Below are 15,882 nucleotides of genomic sequence, written 5' to 3'. Positions count from 1 at the left end.
TAAGGACCTCGTACATGAACTCAATGGTATCATCATCTTCATGAGTCACCCTGCTTCTCAGGGCTGGCTAAATTAAGGTGATGATGCCCAGCAAGTTCAGGTGTACCAGCCTTGAGCTCCACTCAGCACTGCTGCAAGGCAAACCACCTGCCTCTCCACCTGCATTCGCAGCTCAGCAGCAATGCGAGGGTTGTGGAAGAAACTGGGTTTTGTTTTGCATTTTAATGAGAAACAACCTAACGACCACTTCTTGAACCTATAGGAGGACCAAATCACAGCCATTCGTTTGATATTTGCACTTCTGCTGAGTTTGCAATGCAGTTCTCCACCCAAACAATGGCTACTGAAATGATTTTATTAGGGGAAAGTGTGCATAAAAATGCATGCCTTATACAAAATGCATTATACAAAATGCATACATTATATAAAATGCATTACAGGATAAATCAGTCACAACTGTTTACAAAATAGGAGAAATTTCCACTAAAATGCTGGTGAATTTTCATGAGGTTTTAAAAAAAACACCCACAAATGTCCAGAACTGAATGAAATATTGGAAATACGAGCAACTGAAACGGATGGATCCATTCATCCCTGAGTAGCACTGACCAGAGCACAGCCCCTGCATATTCACTCAGGACAGGAGTAGGACCCACAGAGTTCCATCAGGCTTACTCCCGAGTAGGGATGGAAACATATGTCCGCTTGGGTTCTCTCCATTGCTCATTTTTCCAATCCTAAATTCAGTTCTCCAGGGTTCTGCAACAATTTGCAATTTTAAAAAATCCTCATGAAAATTCTTCAGCATCTTTGTGTGAATTTCTCCTATTAAATAGGAGTTTTGACAAATTTTTGCAAGCAATTTCTCCTAATATAATGCCTTTTTGTATGTTATCTTCACTTATATTCATTTTTATGCACATTTCCCCCTAATTTATGCATTTTTTTAAAAAAAAACTTGTTTGGTTGGCGAACTGCATTGCAAAATTCAGATAAGTGCGAATTTTGAAGTATGACTGTGTTTCGGTTCTCATATTGTTTCGGAAAGTGCAAATTTGGTAAATGTTCCTTTAAATGCAAACCACATTTCTCCCCCATCCTTGCTTCCAAGTATGATTGTATCCTTTGTAGACATGTATGACCCCCATTTTTCTGGCCCTTGCACACAGAAATTAAGCTGGTGAAGCTTTCCTTGCAACTACTCCCCCTGCAAGGAGTAGTGTCATCTGCTAACTTTTTCCAGGTTGGTTTACTATTTAAAGCACAAGGAGAGGGCCAGTTTGCCCTTTTTTAGGTGCAAGTTTCCTAGTCTTTGCTTGAGCATTCACATATCTGCCCTGATGGTTCCCGACACCCAGGTTGAGACATCCATGTAGAATCCTGTGCAGAATTCATGTCGGCTGCTTCTCTCATCCATGTGGCCCACAGACATTAGGGGGCCTGGGAGGAATTTGTCAGCACATGCAACCAGCAATTCATCTCTGCCTGACGCAGTGCCAGGCGCCGGCCTTGCTATATGGGCGGCCAGAGTAGTCACCCCTGATGGAACTCAGCTGACACCCGAGACCGATAGGCGGCTGTGGTAGGGCTCAGCTCACAACGGATTTGAACCTCAGGGTTATTAATAGCCTCCAGATTCAGGCTGGGCCAAGGGTGATGGGAAAGGCTGTAACCAAGTCTCGACAAGTCAGATTCCCAATTCATACAGCCTAGGTTTGGAATCATTCACCCAGGCTCTGGTCCATGATATCCACCATGTTTAATTTTTTTAAAGGAGAGGCTCTTCTGGGACTCAAGCCAGCTTTGGAGGTGCGCCTCCCCTTTCCTCCTAATCCCTGATGGATTTTTAAAGGGGATTTGTTTGTTTACTCTTATTTGGGGTCAAACTGGCAGTTCTATGCATGTTTCCTTCATTCTCATGTGAAGCTCTGTTTATCTCATATTGTTTCAGAAAGTGCAAATCTGGTAAATGTTCCTTTAAATGCAAACCACATTTCTCCCCCATCCTTGCTTCCAAGGATGATTGTACCCTTTGTAGACATGTATGACCCCCATTTTTCTGTATATGACACTGTGTGTGTGATTTTGACTTCAACATGGGTGTGAGGAACTGGATCGTCACTGAACAAAGCCTGAAACGTTTGTGGCATGAAAAGTTACACAATTTCAGCAGGAAGTTGCAAGGCATGCAGGGATGGGAAACGAAGCAGTATGTCTGCCCCAAAACGTTTGCAAGTGCTGTGACAATATTGGGAGGTGGAACTGCCCTGGGGTCATCATGAACCCCAAAAAACCACAAATAATCAATTTTTAAAATGTCTGGAGAGGCCCCCCTGAGCCATGCATATGCGCTCCTGCTGAACTTTGTCTGCAACTGTTTCCACTTTGTATACAGCCTTTTAGCAAACAAATTCCTCAACGAAAGTCCAGGGTAGTAGATGCAAAACATTTTAGTTCCACCTGCCTGCCCTGTTTTGTGCCATGTTAGAGGGCAGCCTTTTGATAGTGTACTTTCCCGAGCACTTTTTCAGCTCTGGCACATCGACGTGCGTCACAAGTACAAAGAGAAAATAGATCTTGAAATGGGTGAAGTTGGGGAGAAGGGGAGGAATAATGAGGGCTGTTTGTGTAGTTACTCCTTACTGCACTATTGCATCACATGATGTTGAGTGAGGGAAAACAATGCACTGTTGTTGTTATTTTTAATATGAGCCATATGACGAACTGAGTCAAGGGCTGGGTAGCCAGCAACACTGCTGGCTCATTTCCACACAAGCCAAGGCACTGGCTGCTTTTACACTGCACTTTATTTATTACCTGGAAATTTGCACATTATATTTGACCTTTCAAACGACTTAAAAGCTAGTTCCAGTGGAATATAGTGGAAGTTTAGCGCTAATTTTGTGATAAATAATACCAGAAACAATCCGTTTGCAAGCCTGGTATGCAGCGCCATAGCCTAACACCCTCTCCCGATATGGGCGGCCCTGGTGTGATAAGCCTACCTCTCACATAGCACGCATATCTGCCATCAACCAAGATACAGCAAGGGTGTCAACCCCTTAGGGAAGCTCTGCCGCCATCTTGGGTGATGGTAGGCATACGTGCGCAGCGCGCACAGCACGCAAACTGATGGGAGAAGCAGATAGGGCACATGGGCAGGCTCATTGAAGCCCATGCTGCCCGTGGGGGGTGCCTGGGAGCTCCAACTCTGCAATCAGCACCAGCGTCCAGTTGCAGGACCAGACACTTCTGCAGATTGCAGAACAGGAGTGCCACCCTCCCAGCCTAAGGAGGGGCCATTCAGGGGCAGCTCTGGGCTGGCCAGGGCCCAGCTTGGCCACCTTCTAGCGCCAGGCCTGACACTGAATATCTGTATTGAAGGGTGAGTCTTGACTGACTGCAGCTGTAAAAGGTATCACTACCTGAAGATGCCAGAGACCACCTTGACTGTGGGGTGTTCTTTAGAGGCTTCTGTTTGGGTAAAAAAATCAATTTCTGCTGGTTGGGTTTTTGTTTTGCTGTTATTGGGGTTGTGCTTCTGTATTTTATTGTTGGATTTTATTAGGAGTTATAAGGATGTATCAATTTATTGTATGTTTTTTAAGATGTTTTTGTTAACTTATTGACTATTTGAATGTATTTCTTACAGTGAATTGTGTAACTTTTTTCTGTTCATGTTGTGAGCCGCCTTGTGCATAAATCGTTATGGAAAGGCGGCATACAAATAAACAGTGATGATGATGATGGTGATTTTTAATTGTATTTTTATTCATTCTTTCATTTGTTAGATTGTAGTTTGTTGTATTACAATTTGAATTCTGTGGAATTACAATTGCTACAACAGACACACACAAAATAATGGTTAAGTGGTCCACCAAGACCCTCAGCAATTTTTAAGTGGTCCAGTGTGACGTAGTGGTTAAGGTGTTGGACTACGACCTGGGAGACCAGGGTTCGAATCCCCACACAGCCATGAAGCTCACTGGGTGACCTTGGGCCAGTCACTGCCTCTCAGCCTCAGAGGGAGGCAATGGAAAAACCCCTCTGACTACCGCTTACCATGAAAACCCTCTTCGTAGGGTCGCCATAAGTCGGGATCGACTTGAAGGCAGTCCATGTATGGAAAAGTTTGGGAACCACTCAATTAGCATATGTAAATTTTATGCACATCCGTGTCTTTCTTGGGGGTGCAATTCTTGGGGGTGGGCTGTAGCTCAGTGGTAGAGCACTGAAATCTTGGAGAGCCTCTGCCGGTTAGCACAGAGTTAAGTGGACCAGTGACCTGCCTCAGTATAAGGCAGATTCCTCTTTGGAAAGGGCCAGGCTCAGTGGCAGAGCAGCAGCTTTGCATGCAGAAGGTCACAGATTCAGCACCCGGCATCTCCAGGTACAGCTGGGAATGTCTCAGGGAAGGAAACCCTAGGGAGCCGCTGCCAGTCTGTGTCTGTAGTCTGTAGCGAGCTAGATGGCGCAACGGTCTCACTGAGTAGAAAGCAGCTTCTGTTGTTCCCATATGGGAAGAGCCGTCGCTCAGTGCCAGAGCATCTTCCTCGCATGACAAAGGTCCAGCACCTCCAGGGTAGGACTAGGAGAGAATCAGGATTCGTGAAATCCTGGAGAGCCGCTGCCAATCAGTGTAGATAACAGTAAGCTAGATGGACCAGTGGCTTGACTCGGTATAAGGCCCAGTGTTCCTATTTTGGGGCTTCTGGCTGCTTAATCCGTTCTCCCTCTCCTTGCCCTCTGCCTGACCTCCTTTCCCCATAGCTGCCTGCTGACGTGTCTTGCCTGACTTATCTCTGCTGCAGACCCGCACTTCCTTTTGCCTTTCTTTTTCCATGGGGGTCTGGCTTCAACCCTTGCTGAAATCAGAGCGTGCTGGCTTCATGTTACACCTGCGATCCTTGGATGCAAGGCAGCACGCCCCGCAGGAGCGGAGAGGCCTGCTTTGCTCATGATGGCCTGCGCACATGTCAAAAGCAGAGGGACAAAAGCAGCACACTGCTGGCCAGCATGAGCAACCTTGCCCGTGGAAAGTGGGGACGTGAATAGCTCCAAGCGGGCTTGCAGATTTGTGACTCGCAAAAGGAGGACACCCATCTGTCGGGAATGCATTGATTTGGAGTCCTGCATTGAGCAGGGGGTGGACTTGATGGCCTTATAGGCCCCTTCCAACTCTACTATTTTATGATTCTATGAGGACTGCCCCACTGTGCTGAATCAGACAAAAGAGGCCATCAGCGTCTCCAGACAGTGGCCTGTTTCCAAGACCCTCAAAAGTGAGGCAGGATGGAGATCAGAGGAAGGGAACCTCAGACCCAGGGTCCAAGCGTGGCCCTCCAGGCCTCTTTGCCTGGCCCTCGCAACTCTTTCCAGGCCACATGCCTCAGCAGCCCTGGTTCATACCCTCCCTGAGTGTTTTTTGCTGGCTGGAATCTGCTCTTAAAACTCTGAAAATTGCTTTTGGGTGCCTTAATGGAGGGGTGTGCGAGTGTGTGTAGAAACTGTCCTACTCTACAAAGGTAATCAAGGTGACTGACATTGATGGCTCCACCCACTTTTGCCCTTGGCACCGCCCACTACTAGCATGTGTGCCTTCAGAAGCTTTCCCAGAAAAGAATGTGGCCCCCGGACTGAAAAGGTTTCCCCACTCTGATGGAGATAGCCTTCTCAAGTTTGCCCCCATTACTGAGAGGTATGCTGCTCCTAAATAGGGAGGGTTTGCACCTCTGATAGCTATCCTCCATTCCAATGCTCCATTTAGACATGGGTTGCTGGATACGTTGACGTTTATGGCACCCGGGGAACTAGGCCATACTCTGCCACATACTAGTCTTGTTGCAAATGTGGGGTCATTCTTTCATCTGCCACTGGTTCCCAATAAGAGAAACAGAATCCTGGGAACTGTAGTTTCCTCAAGAAATAGGCCTTTGGGCTGACCCAGCAGAGCAGCTCTGATGTTCTCATATCCTTATATGGGCCAGTGATCTGTCTCCAGGGAAGCCCAGCTTTTTATATTCTGAAAACAGGCGTTAGGGTTCCTCCTGATCTTTAGACTGCATAGTGCAATAAATTGGAGAGGTCCACGTATCTGAATCCTACCCACGTGCATACCTTGGAGTGTCCTTCTCACCATGGAACAGGGGAAGGGCTGTCTAGAGCATCCACTTATCAAAAAGTCCCAAGTTCAATCGCCGGCATCTCCAGATAGGACTCCTGCCTGAAACCCTGGAGAACTAGTGCCATAGTCTGAAGCAGTATGAGGCAGTGGTATGTGTCTTCCTGGAGTGTCCACAATGCTCAAGCGTATGACAGGCCTGTCTGCCAGCGTGGGTCCCTGTTCTGAACTCAGTTTCAATTCTGGGTGACAACGCTGATCTAGGCTGCGTGCACACCATATATTTAAAGCACATCCCCTTCCTCCAAGAATCCTGGGAACAATAGTTTGCGTGTGGTCTGTGACCCTCAGACCAGGGAGGCCAAATGTGGCCCCCCAAGCCTCTCTTTCTGGCCCTCAGAACCTTCCCCAGGCCATACCCCCTGGGATGGGAAGTGCCTGCTAAGGAAGAGCTGCCCTACTTTGCACGCTCCTGAGCTGCAATGCAACCTTGAATTCTAACCCTAATAATTCATTTTGCTTGCCTGAATGGAGGACAGGGGAGGCTGTGCAAGGGTGGGTGGGAACTAGCCTACCTCTACAAAGGTAAAATTTACATCTGTTGCACCGCCGTTTTTCCTCTGGCCACACCCGCCACTGGCATGTGGCCCTCAGAAGGTTGCCCTGAAGGGAATGTTGCCCTTAGGCTAAAAAAAAGAGTCACCACCCCAATTTATACAAAAGTGTATGTGAATCTGCCCTGAATACCAGAGAGGTGAAAACATCTCGCTGCAGCATGACCTGAAACAGGTTTTAGTCAGCCGCAAGTCCCCCTAAATTGTTCCCTAGCAAAACATGCTGAGGTTTGCAGCGTTGCAGAGCTGTCGTGAATTCCAGTGGCCTCCTGGCCAGTTTTAAACCGAGTGACCTTAAATTTGCTGCTGTTGTTTGAAACCAAATAATGCGGCTGCCATGAGATGCTTGCAGATACGAGGCCTTTTGAATCTGTTACGCAGTGCCAGAAACAGCTACCCACTCAGCAACCCTCTCGAAGTCAGAGAGTCCACTGAGAAGTCAATGGGTTTGCTAAGGAGTCAAGGAAGTCAACCTGGCAGTCACGCTTCTTGGTTTCCATTGATATGTGCAGGAAAGGTGGTGTTTTCTCATTCCAATTCATAATAGCGTTGAGATGATGGGGGCTGTTATTCATTCTCTCTTAGGGTTGCAGAGTTCAGACCCTGAGACTAGGGCTTGGGCATCATGAGTTAAAAATCTGGAGTCACCAGTCCCTGAATGTGCCCACCTTATCCGTCTTTTTCTGTGAAGCCTTTAGCTTAACCCCTTCATCCGCCTCCCTGTTGTTGTTGTTATGTGCCTTCAAGTCAATCGCGACTTATGGCGACCCTATGAATCAGCGACCTCCAAGAGCATCTGTTGTGAACCACCCTGTTCAGGCCTTGCAAGTTCAGGTCTGTGGCTTCCTTTCTGGAATCAATCCATCTCTTGTTTGGCCTTCCTCTTTTTCTACTCCCTTCTGTTTTTCCCAGCATTCTGGTCTTTTCTAGTGAATCCTCCTCCCTAGCTGCAGCCAAGCATTTGCCCACAGTACTGTAGTGGCAAATTCAGAAGTGCAGGGTCCCATCATGTTAGTCACGGGCATGCCCCTCCCCCCTTTTCGCTGCTGAGTTGGGAATGAGATCCTTGTGAAAGCCTTCTCCCACAACAACAGACATCCCTAGGAGCCAATAAGCATGAAAGGGGAGAATGTTAGCCACTGAGAAGAGTCTTCTCAGTGGCTGACTCACCTCCTTTCACTCAGATTGGTTCCAGTCTGCAGGAAAGGTCAAAGAAGTGTGTTAGAAGACTCTTCTAATTATTTTATTATTAATTTATTTATTTGATTTATATCCTGCCCTTCCTCCCAGCAGGAGCCCAGGGCAGCAAACAAGGCACTAAAAACACTTTAAAACATCATAAGAACAAATCCTAAAATACATTAAGACAAAACAGCGTTAAAAACATTTTAAAAACTTTTTTTAAAGGGTTAAAAACATTATTAAAAAACATACTAAGCAATTCTGACACAGACAGACTGGGATAGCTCTGAACTTAAAAGGCTTGTTGAAAAAGAAAAGTGGCTAACACACTCCCCTTTCATACTGGTTGGTTCACAGGATGCTGGAGACATAGGGACCCTGCTGGGGCCCTGCTCCCAAAAAGGCAATCAGCAGGAGTATCCTGTCTGGGCAGCAGGGGACAAAAAATAATCTCTGACACCTGCTCACTGCTGCAGATCAAACCTCTGTTAAAGGGACAGTTGTCAGTATTCTTCATGCAGGGGTGGGCCTCCAGGTACTCTGCACCTCAGCCCCAGCCAATGTTGCCAGTGGTCAGGTATGATGGGGACTCCAGCAACACCTGGGCGGGGGCTCAGGTTTCCCCAATCCTGCCTTAAAGGAAGGCAGCATTCAGACCCATGGTGGTTTCACAACCAATCCCTTTCCCCATGAAAACTCTGGGAATTGTAGTTCTGGGAGGGGAAAGGGGCTCTCCTAACAACTCTTAGCCCCCTTCACAAACTACACTTCCCAGAATTCTTTGCAGAAAGCCATGGCTCTTTAAAGTGGAATGATACTGCTTTAAATGGATGGTGCAGACACCCAACCTGCTTTGGTTGGCAGATTGACAGAGTCTTTTCATGCCCTCCTCCAACTCCTCATTGAGCCAGTCATTCTAGCCAGGTGTGTGCACAGCTGGGTGATGGAAAGAGCTGCAAGGCTAATTGGAGAGAGTTCAGCTTAGGTTACACGCAAAGATCCAAACCTCCCTCGGTGCAGATCTTAGCCTCCTTTTTAAATCCTTTGTCTCCTCTGACTGGTTGTCCTGAGGAAGAACTGATTTACGTTTGTGCTGGGGAGGGAAAGAAAGCCCCTGCCTTTTGGTGTCAAAGAACCTACAAATATTATTCTTCTGGTATGTTTTGTAGCTTGGGGTCAAGAGGAGGGGAGGAAATAGAACGGCAGGCAAAACTAGATGCTTGTGGGAAGAACGCAGCAACAACCCTGCAAGGTGGAGCGGTGTTATCATCCCTGTGTTTCAGATGGGGGGAGGGAGAAATTGGTTCCCCTAAGGCTCCTGCTGGGAAGAAGGGCGGGATATAAATCAAATAATAAATAAACAAGGCCTCCTGCTGAAGTCAGGGCAAAGGTAAAATTTGAGCCAGAGACTTGCTGACTTGGAGGGCAATAGCTCCCTTCACCACCACAGCCCCATAACTGCTGCCTGACATGTTTCTAGAAGTGGGCTGTCTGCTAATATTTGCATTATTGGGTCATCCCCACCTCTAAAAACCTGGGCTTGATTTGGGACTTTGGGTTGTTTCTGGAAAAGGATCCCAAATAGGGTGGGGGTTTGTAACTATTGCTTGAAACCCGGGTGGGGTATCTGAGCTTTCTCCCTTCTCTGATAGTCTATCATTCTAAGCCCAGTTACCCTTTCCCCCAGGATCCTTCTTTTTTTCTTCCCCCCTAGTACATTTAAGACTGCTGGATTCTCCCACACACCACCTCAAATTCTCTTGCTGTATTTTGTTTTCAGGGTGGCTAAATCTGATTTCTTGCAGACTGATTCCACAGCGACATCATGGTGACTGTAGTTGTGAAGAAAACCAAAGGTCTCGGGCAGGTGGAGCAGTATCAGAGGTGAGAGGCGACGAGGGCCTGATTCTCACCTGAGGTGGCAGACTCGGGTCTGGGCTGCGTGCCGCTTCAGCCTGCAAGGGAGGCCTCGCGTAAGAACCTCTGGGGAAGGGCTGCAGCTCACTGGTAGAGCATCTGCCTTGCGTGCAGAAGGTCTCAGGTAGGGCTGGGAGAGACTCCCTGCCTAAACACCTGAAGAGCTGCTGCCAGCCAGTGTAGACAATATTGAGCTAGATGGACCAGTGGGCCTGACTCAGTATAAGGGAGCTTCCTGTGTTCTTCCTGTTCAATTTCGTTCTCTCTGTTTTTCAGTTGTCCACTTTTAAACCCAGTTCTCCAGATTTCTGTAGCAGTTTGCTATTTTGTAAAAAAATCCTCCTGGCTTTGGTGTGTAATTCCTAATAAACATATTTTTGTATGCAATTTTGACTAACGTGTGCATTTTTGCAAGCAGTTGTAAGGCATTTTTCTTTGTTATTTTCACTAATGTTCACTTTTATGCACACTTTCTCCTACTGTATTATTTTTGTAAACATTGGTTGGTTGGAGCACTGCATTGCGAAACTCGGAGAAGTGCAAATTTGGAAAGATGGCTGGGTTTTGGTTCTCATATTGTTTTGGAAAGTGCAAATTTGGTAGATTTGGCTGTAAATGTAAACTGACTTGCATATCTCCTCCCTCTCTAGGCCTAGTTCTCATCAAGGTGGGTGGCACTGCTTGGTGTGTGTGTATTCCATATAAGAGTTCTGGTTCATTGCTGATTTTTAAATATCCTTACACCTGGAAAACTAGCATGACAGAGAAGAAGGGGAACCTTCTGACTGACATCTAGTTATCTCTGTGCATGGCTTTTTGTTTGTTGTTTGTATGGATTAGTATTTCATCATATCACACACACACACCCCACCACCCCACCTTGGTGAGAACTAAGCCAAAGCTTGCTGTGGTCGGAGGGGGGAAGGGAGTGATGTGCACTAAGTAGGTAAAGGTAAAGGTGACCCCGCACTTGTAGTGCGAGTCGTTTCCAACTCTTAGGGTTACATCTTGCGACGTTTACTAGGCAAACCGTATATATGGGGTGGGATTGCCAGTTCCTTCCCTGGCCTTTCTTTACCCCAAGGCATATGCCGGGTACTCATTTTACCGACCACGGATGGATGGAAGGCTGCGTGGACCTCGACCCCTTTTACCAGAGATCCAACTTCCTCCTTCCGTTGGAATCAAACTCTGGCCGTGAGCAGAGCTTCGGCTGCATTACCGCCGCTTTACTCTGTGCCACGGAGGGTCTTGCAATAAGTAGAGCTTTACCTTTTTATTTATACAACTTGTGAAGTTAAGTGAAAGCCAGTTTTGGTCATCTGAAAGCTCTTTATTTTGTGCCTCAGTTAGGTTGTTGTTGTTATATGCCTTCAAGTTGATTACGACTTATGGAGACCCTATGAATCAGCGACCTCCAATCTGTTAACCTCAGTTACAGTAGTATTAAATTAAATTGCTGAACATGTTTATTTGCAGGAAAAGAGTGGCTTTGCTCATTTACCCCAACCCCTGGATAGACATGACAAAAAGGAAAAAAAGAACACCTGAGTTATATACAGGCTGCGGTCTTTGACATCCAATAGCTATGTGGTAGTTGCTACAGAGATTTAAGAGCTCTGGCTTCAGTAGATTGAAATGGGCCTGCTGCTGCTGCTATGGAATGTTAATGAATATTCCAACAGCAAGGGTTTTTTTAAAAGCAAACAAACCTGTGAAAGAATTGGTTAATTGTGTCTGTATGAGAGTAGTATGTGGATGTTGTGGACGTATTGTATATGAATACACTACATTAAGGGAATAGATAAAGTAGCTGATGCATGCAAGGCACATGTGTGTAAACACACACACAGCCATTGACTGAGCCTATGGCATGATTTAGAATATTTATAAACATTCTAACTTCTAGGGTGGAGTAGCGGGTCAGTCAGTGTAGCTTTCTGTTAAATGCGCTCTTCCCTCTGAAGAGCCTCTGTGACAGGCAGAAGATTCATCTGGTTAAGCTTCCCCATTACTGCAATTTCCCAACAGGGAACTTTACTCATTGAACGATCTCTCTGTCATGGAATAGTGACTGGCCCAAGGTCATTCATTGATCTTCACGGCTGACCTGGGATTTCCACTCAGGTCTCCCTGATTCTTGTAAATGTTCCATTTGCTACTCCACTCTGTTTATGCTAAAACTCCCCATCTCCCCACATGAATTACTGATCCTGATTGCATCAGCTTTGGGTTCTGTTTTGTGTTTATGAACAACTCTCAGTGCAAACATTTATGGAATTTGAGTGTTGCATGCAGTTTGACCCTGACAGCCATAACTTGGATTGTTGGGATGAAATGTCTCCACATTTTGGGACCTGCATAAATTATGCAAATTTGCTTAGTTGACATAATTCTGCCCTTTGGCTTCTGACATCTTGCTAGGCATTACCCCTGGGCTTTCAAGCAAATTTCCAGTTTGCACATAGCCATAAGAACTAGAAATTTGCAGTGCCTTAAAAATGAAATCTGAGATGTTCAGGAAGCTGAATCTTACACAGTACCAAATTCTGCGGGTTTTCTGCAATCTTGTCAGCATTCTGTCATGTATCCCCCTTCTGGCTCAGCAAATTCCCATCTTCTGGATGTACGTGGCACTATCAGTGTGGATGTGCCTGGCATGCATGTCTACACACTTGCTGTGTCCTGCATCCCTTTCTTTGATCTCTTTAAGTCTCCTCCTCAGCCTAGGTAAACTCCGTTTTGCTAGGAAAAATGCTGAAGCCACAATTTTGCTATGTTGTAAGTGGACTTCCTGCATTGAGCAGGGGGTTGGACTCGATGGCCTTATAGGCCCCTTCCAACTCTACTATTCTATGATTCAATGACTTGCAGCTTGTGGTTGGTTGGTTTGGCCTGCTCTTTTAAACAGTCAAATTATGTTGTATGTTACAGATATGTGACCAAAGCAGAGGAAGAGGCCATGAATGGAAATCTGGAAGAATCTATCAGACTTTACAGTCAGGCCCACGAAATCCAGCCCAGTGAAAGCCTGAAGGGATGTATCAAAAACCTAGAGGAGAAGTTGGTGGTGCTGACCTTGGATCAGGAGACAGATCAAGAGTCGGATGAGTATGTGAATGCATGTCAGAGTGGGCTCATGCTCTACAGAGAGATGCACGAAAAGCTGTTTGAGCATCAGAAAGAAGGTGTTGCCTTTTTATACAGCCTGTACCGGGATAGAAGAAAAGGTGGCATTCTGGCCGATGACATGGGTTTGGGAAAGACCATCCAGATCATTGCCTTTCTTTCAGGGATGTTTGATGCAGACCTAGTCCGGTCTGCGTTGTTGATCATGCCGGTGACGCTTGTTAACAACTGGATGCAGGAGTTTGCCAAGTGGGCTCCAGGAATTAGGGTGAAGGTTTTCCACGGGGCTAGCAAGAAGGAACGGCGCCACAATCTAGAACGAGTACAAAGCAAGAAGGGAGTCTTGCTCACTTCATACCAGATGATCTTGGCCAACTTGGAACAGCTCTCCACTTTGGACCAGCAGACATTCATTTGGGACTATGTCATTTTGGATGAAGCACATAAAATTAAAACCCCATCTGCTAAAACCACAAAAGCGGTGCATGCCATCCCTGCCAAAAATCGCATCCTCCTTACAGGCACCCCAGTGCAGAACAACCTACAAGAGCTTTGGGCTCTCTTTGATTTTGCTTGTCAGGGAGCTCTGCTTGGCACAGCTAAAACCTTCCGAATGGAGTATGAAAATCCTATCACGAAGGCAAGGGAAAAGGATGCAACTCCAGGGGAGAAAGCTCTTGGGCTTAAGATCTCTGAGAATCTGATGACCATCATACAACCGTATTTCTTGCGGCGGAGTAAAGACGAAATACAGAAGCTGAGCTTTGAACAAGCAGCTGGCCCATCAGGAAAGGAGAATAGCAATGTTGTCCTAGAGATGCCTTCTCTTCCAAGAAAAAATGACTTCATTGTGTGGGTTTACTTAGCACCCATGCAAGAAGAGATATACAGGAACTTTCTTGACTTGGATCATATCAAGGAGTTGTTAATGACGACTCGTTCCCCGTTGGCTGAGTTGACCGTCTTGAAGAAACTCTGTGATCATCCCAGGCTGCTGTCGGCACAAGCTTGTATCCAGCTTGGGTTGGAGGTTTCTGATTACTCTGAGCAAGAGGATGGTGAAGCTGGAACGATTTTGGGCATGACCCGGAAAATCAAACATGTATCAGATAAGATTCTGATTAAGGAATCTGGAAAGTTGAGGTTCCTCATAGCACTTCTGGAGAATCTGCAAAACGAAGGTCACCAAACCCTTGTGTTCTCCCAGTCAAGAAAAATGCTGGATATCATAGAGTGTATCTTGACTCAGCGGCACTTTAAGCTGATGCGTATCGATGGAAAGGTGAATTGTTTAGCAGAACGAGAGAAAAGGATTGGTGTATTTCAGAAGGACAAAGACTATTCAGTCTTCCTCCTTACTACACAGGTAGGGGGCGTTGGGCTCACTTTAACCGCAGCCACCCGTGTGGTGATATTTGATCCGAGTTGGAATCCTGCTACCGATGCGCAAGCTGTCGACAGGGCTTACCGGATTGGACAAAAAGAGAATGTTGTGATCTACAGGCTCATCACGTGTGGGACAGTGGAAGAGAGAATCTACAGGCGCCAAGTCTTCAAGGACTCGCTAATACGGCAAAGCACAGGAGATAAGAAAAACCCGTACAGGTATTTCACCAAGCAGGAGTTAAGGGAACTTTTCACGCTGGAAGACACTAGGAGCTCTGCGACACAACTCCAGCTGCAGTCTTTACATGCCACCCAGAGAAATTCTGACCCACAGCTGGACAAGCACATTGCTTATCTCCACTCGCTGGAGATGTTTGGCATATCTGATCATGACCTGATGTACACATGTGAAACGGCTCACGACGAGCAAGCCGAAGATGAGGATGCCTATCGATACATTGAGCACAGAGTCCAGAAGGCCCAAGAGCTGGTGCAGCTGGAATCGCAGCTCACCGACCTCAAACAGCAGAAACGCCCATGAGCACCCCCACTCGTGCGCCCATCAAGATGTCCCCTGTAGAACGGAAGCCATTCACAATGTGTCCCCCGCACCCCCCAATCTCGACTGCCATTTTTGTCTTACCAGGGAGGGAGGCTGCTGCAGGACTACTGTGACTTTCAAAGCTGAACCAAAGACTTTTATTTTTCCATCACCTCCAAAGACCTTTCTCTTTTTATAAGCCAACTTTTTTTCTGTCCTGCAAACCTCTAGTCGGCTTGCTCCAAGAAGAGGCAGGCAAAGATGAAATTCCCCACTGTGGTTTTTGGTGGTGCCAGATCTCTGCAGTCCACGTTGTTCCAGTATTTTGTTTGACTGCCCAGTAGTGCCACCTGCAATGACAGATTCATTAGGTGCCATTGGGGCATTATTAGAAAAATGGACGATGAGAAGATACTCTTGGCTCACAACGGGAATTCTCCTCAAGGAATGAGTGGCTGTCGGGGGGAATATGGCGAGTGGCTGAACAGTGTTTCAGTTCCATGTGGTGCTTTGCAAAGTCTAGCAAAGATGTGCAGTGGCAGTTTCTCTCCAGAAAGAAATGAGAGTTGGGGGGAATGTGCAAATGTTGCAAAAGGGACCCTGTGAGCTGGCAAAGTGACTGAACACAATCTTGCCTTTCTGCATTTGTGAAGTAAGTAAGTGAAATGAGACCCAGGCTTTTCTTACAGCACTAGTTAAAAAATAATTACTCACCTATACACTTTTTTTTTGTTAAAAAAACCCGTCTTGTCTAATAGTAAAGTTTTGCCATTTAAAAAGCCCAAGCATGAGTTGAGAGCATTATTTGGGGCAGGGGGCTGGGTTGTTTTAGGCAGCACTGTTCATACTTTTGCTAAGTATAACAGGCCACAAGCCAGAGAGCAATGTGAGTAGTGATTCATATTATTATTTATTTGTATACTGCTTGATGCCGAAATAGGCTTCTAGGTTTTTAACGAAGTATAAAAACCAGTTACACAAACATTAAACTA

General features: G+C 46.3%; 1 protein-coding gene across 4 annotated transcripts; it reads left to right on the top strand.

The window, feature by feature from the left end:
- The first annotated feature begins 8,735 nt into the window (after window positions 1-8,735).
- LOC133390121 (DNA excision repair protein ERCC-6-like) lies at window positions 8,736-15,675 on the top strand. Of its 4 annotated transcripts, none has more exons than XM_061638047.1 (3): window positions 8,736-8,841; window positions 9,698-9,801; window positions 12,769-15,675. In XM_061638047.1, exons 2-3 carry the CDS (start codon window positions 9,743-9,745, stop codon window positions 14,888-14,890), a joined length of 2,181 nt encoding a protein of 726 aa, XP_061494031.1. In that variant the 5' UTR covers window positions 8,736-8,841; window positions 9,698-9,742; the 3' UTR covers window positions 14,891-15,675. The 4 variants fall into 4 exon arrangements, with proteins under 4 accessions (XP_061494031.1, XP_061494034.1, XP_061494032.1 ...); XM_061638050.1 differs by having other exon boundaries at window positions 8,744-8,841; window positions 9,723-9,801; XM_061638048.1 differs by lacking the exon at window positions 8,736-8,841 and adding an exon at window positions 8,849-9,073 and having other exon boundaries at window positions 9,723-9,801.
- The last annotated feature ends 207 nt before the right edge of the window (window positions 15,676-15,882 follow it).

Source organism: Rhineura floridana, chromosome 8 (assembly GCF_030035675.1).
Source record: "Rhineura floridana isolate rRhiFlo1 chromosome 8, rRhiFlo1.hap2, whole genome shotgun sequence".
In the NCBI taxonomy this organism is placed as follows: domain Eukaryota; kingdom Metazoa; phylum Chordata; class Lepidosauria; order Squamata; family Rhineuridae; genus Rhineura; species Rhineura floridana.
The sequence above is the reverse complement of the archived record's forward strand: the minus strand, read 5'-3'. Positions and strand labels throughout refer to the sequence as shown.

Coding starts and splice junctions, on each gene's coding strand:
- LOC133390121 (XM_061638047.1), top strand. CDS start 9,743: ATGGTGACTGTAGTTGTGAAGAAAACCAAAGGTCTCGGGCAGGTGGAG. Junction 9,802..12,768: donor CAGGTGGAGCAGTATCAGAG/GTGAGAGGCGAC, acceptor TGTATGTTACAG/ATATGTGACCAAAGCAGAGG.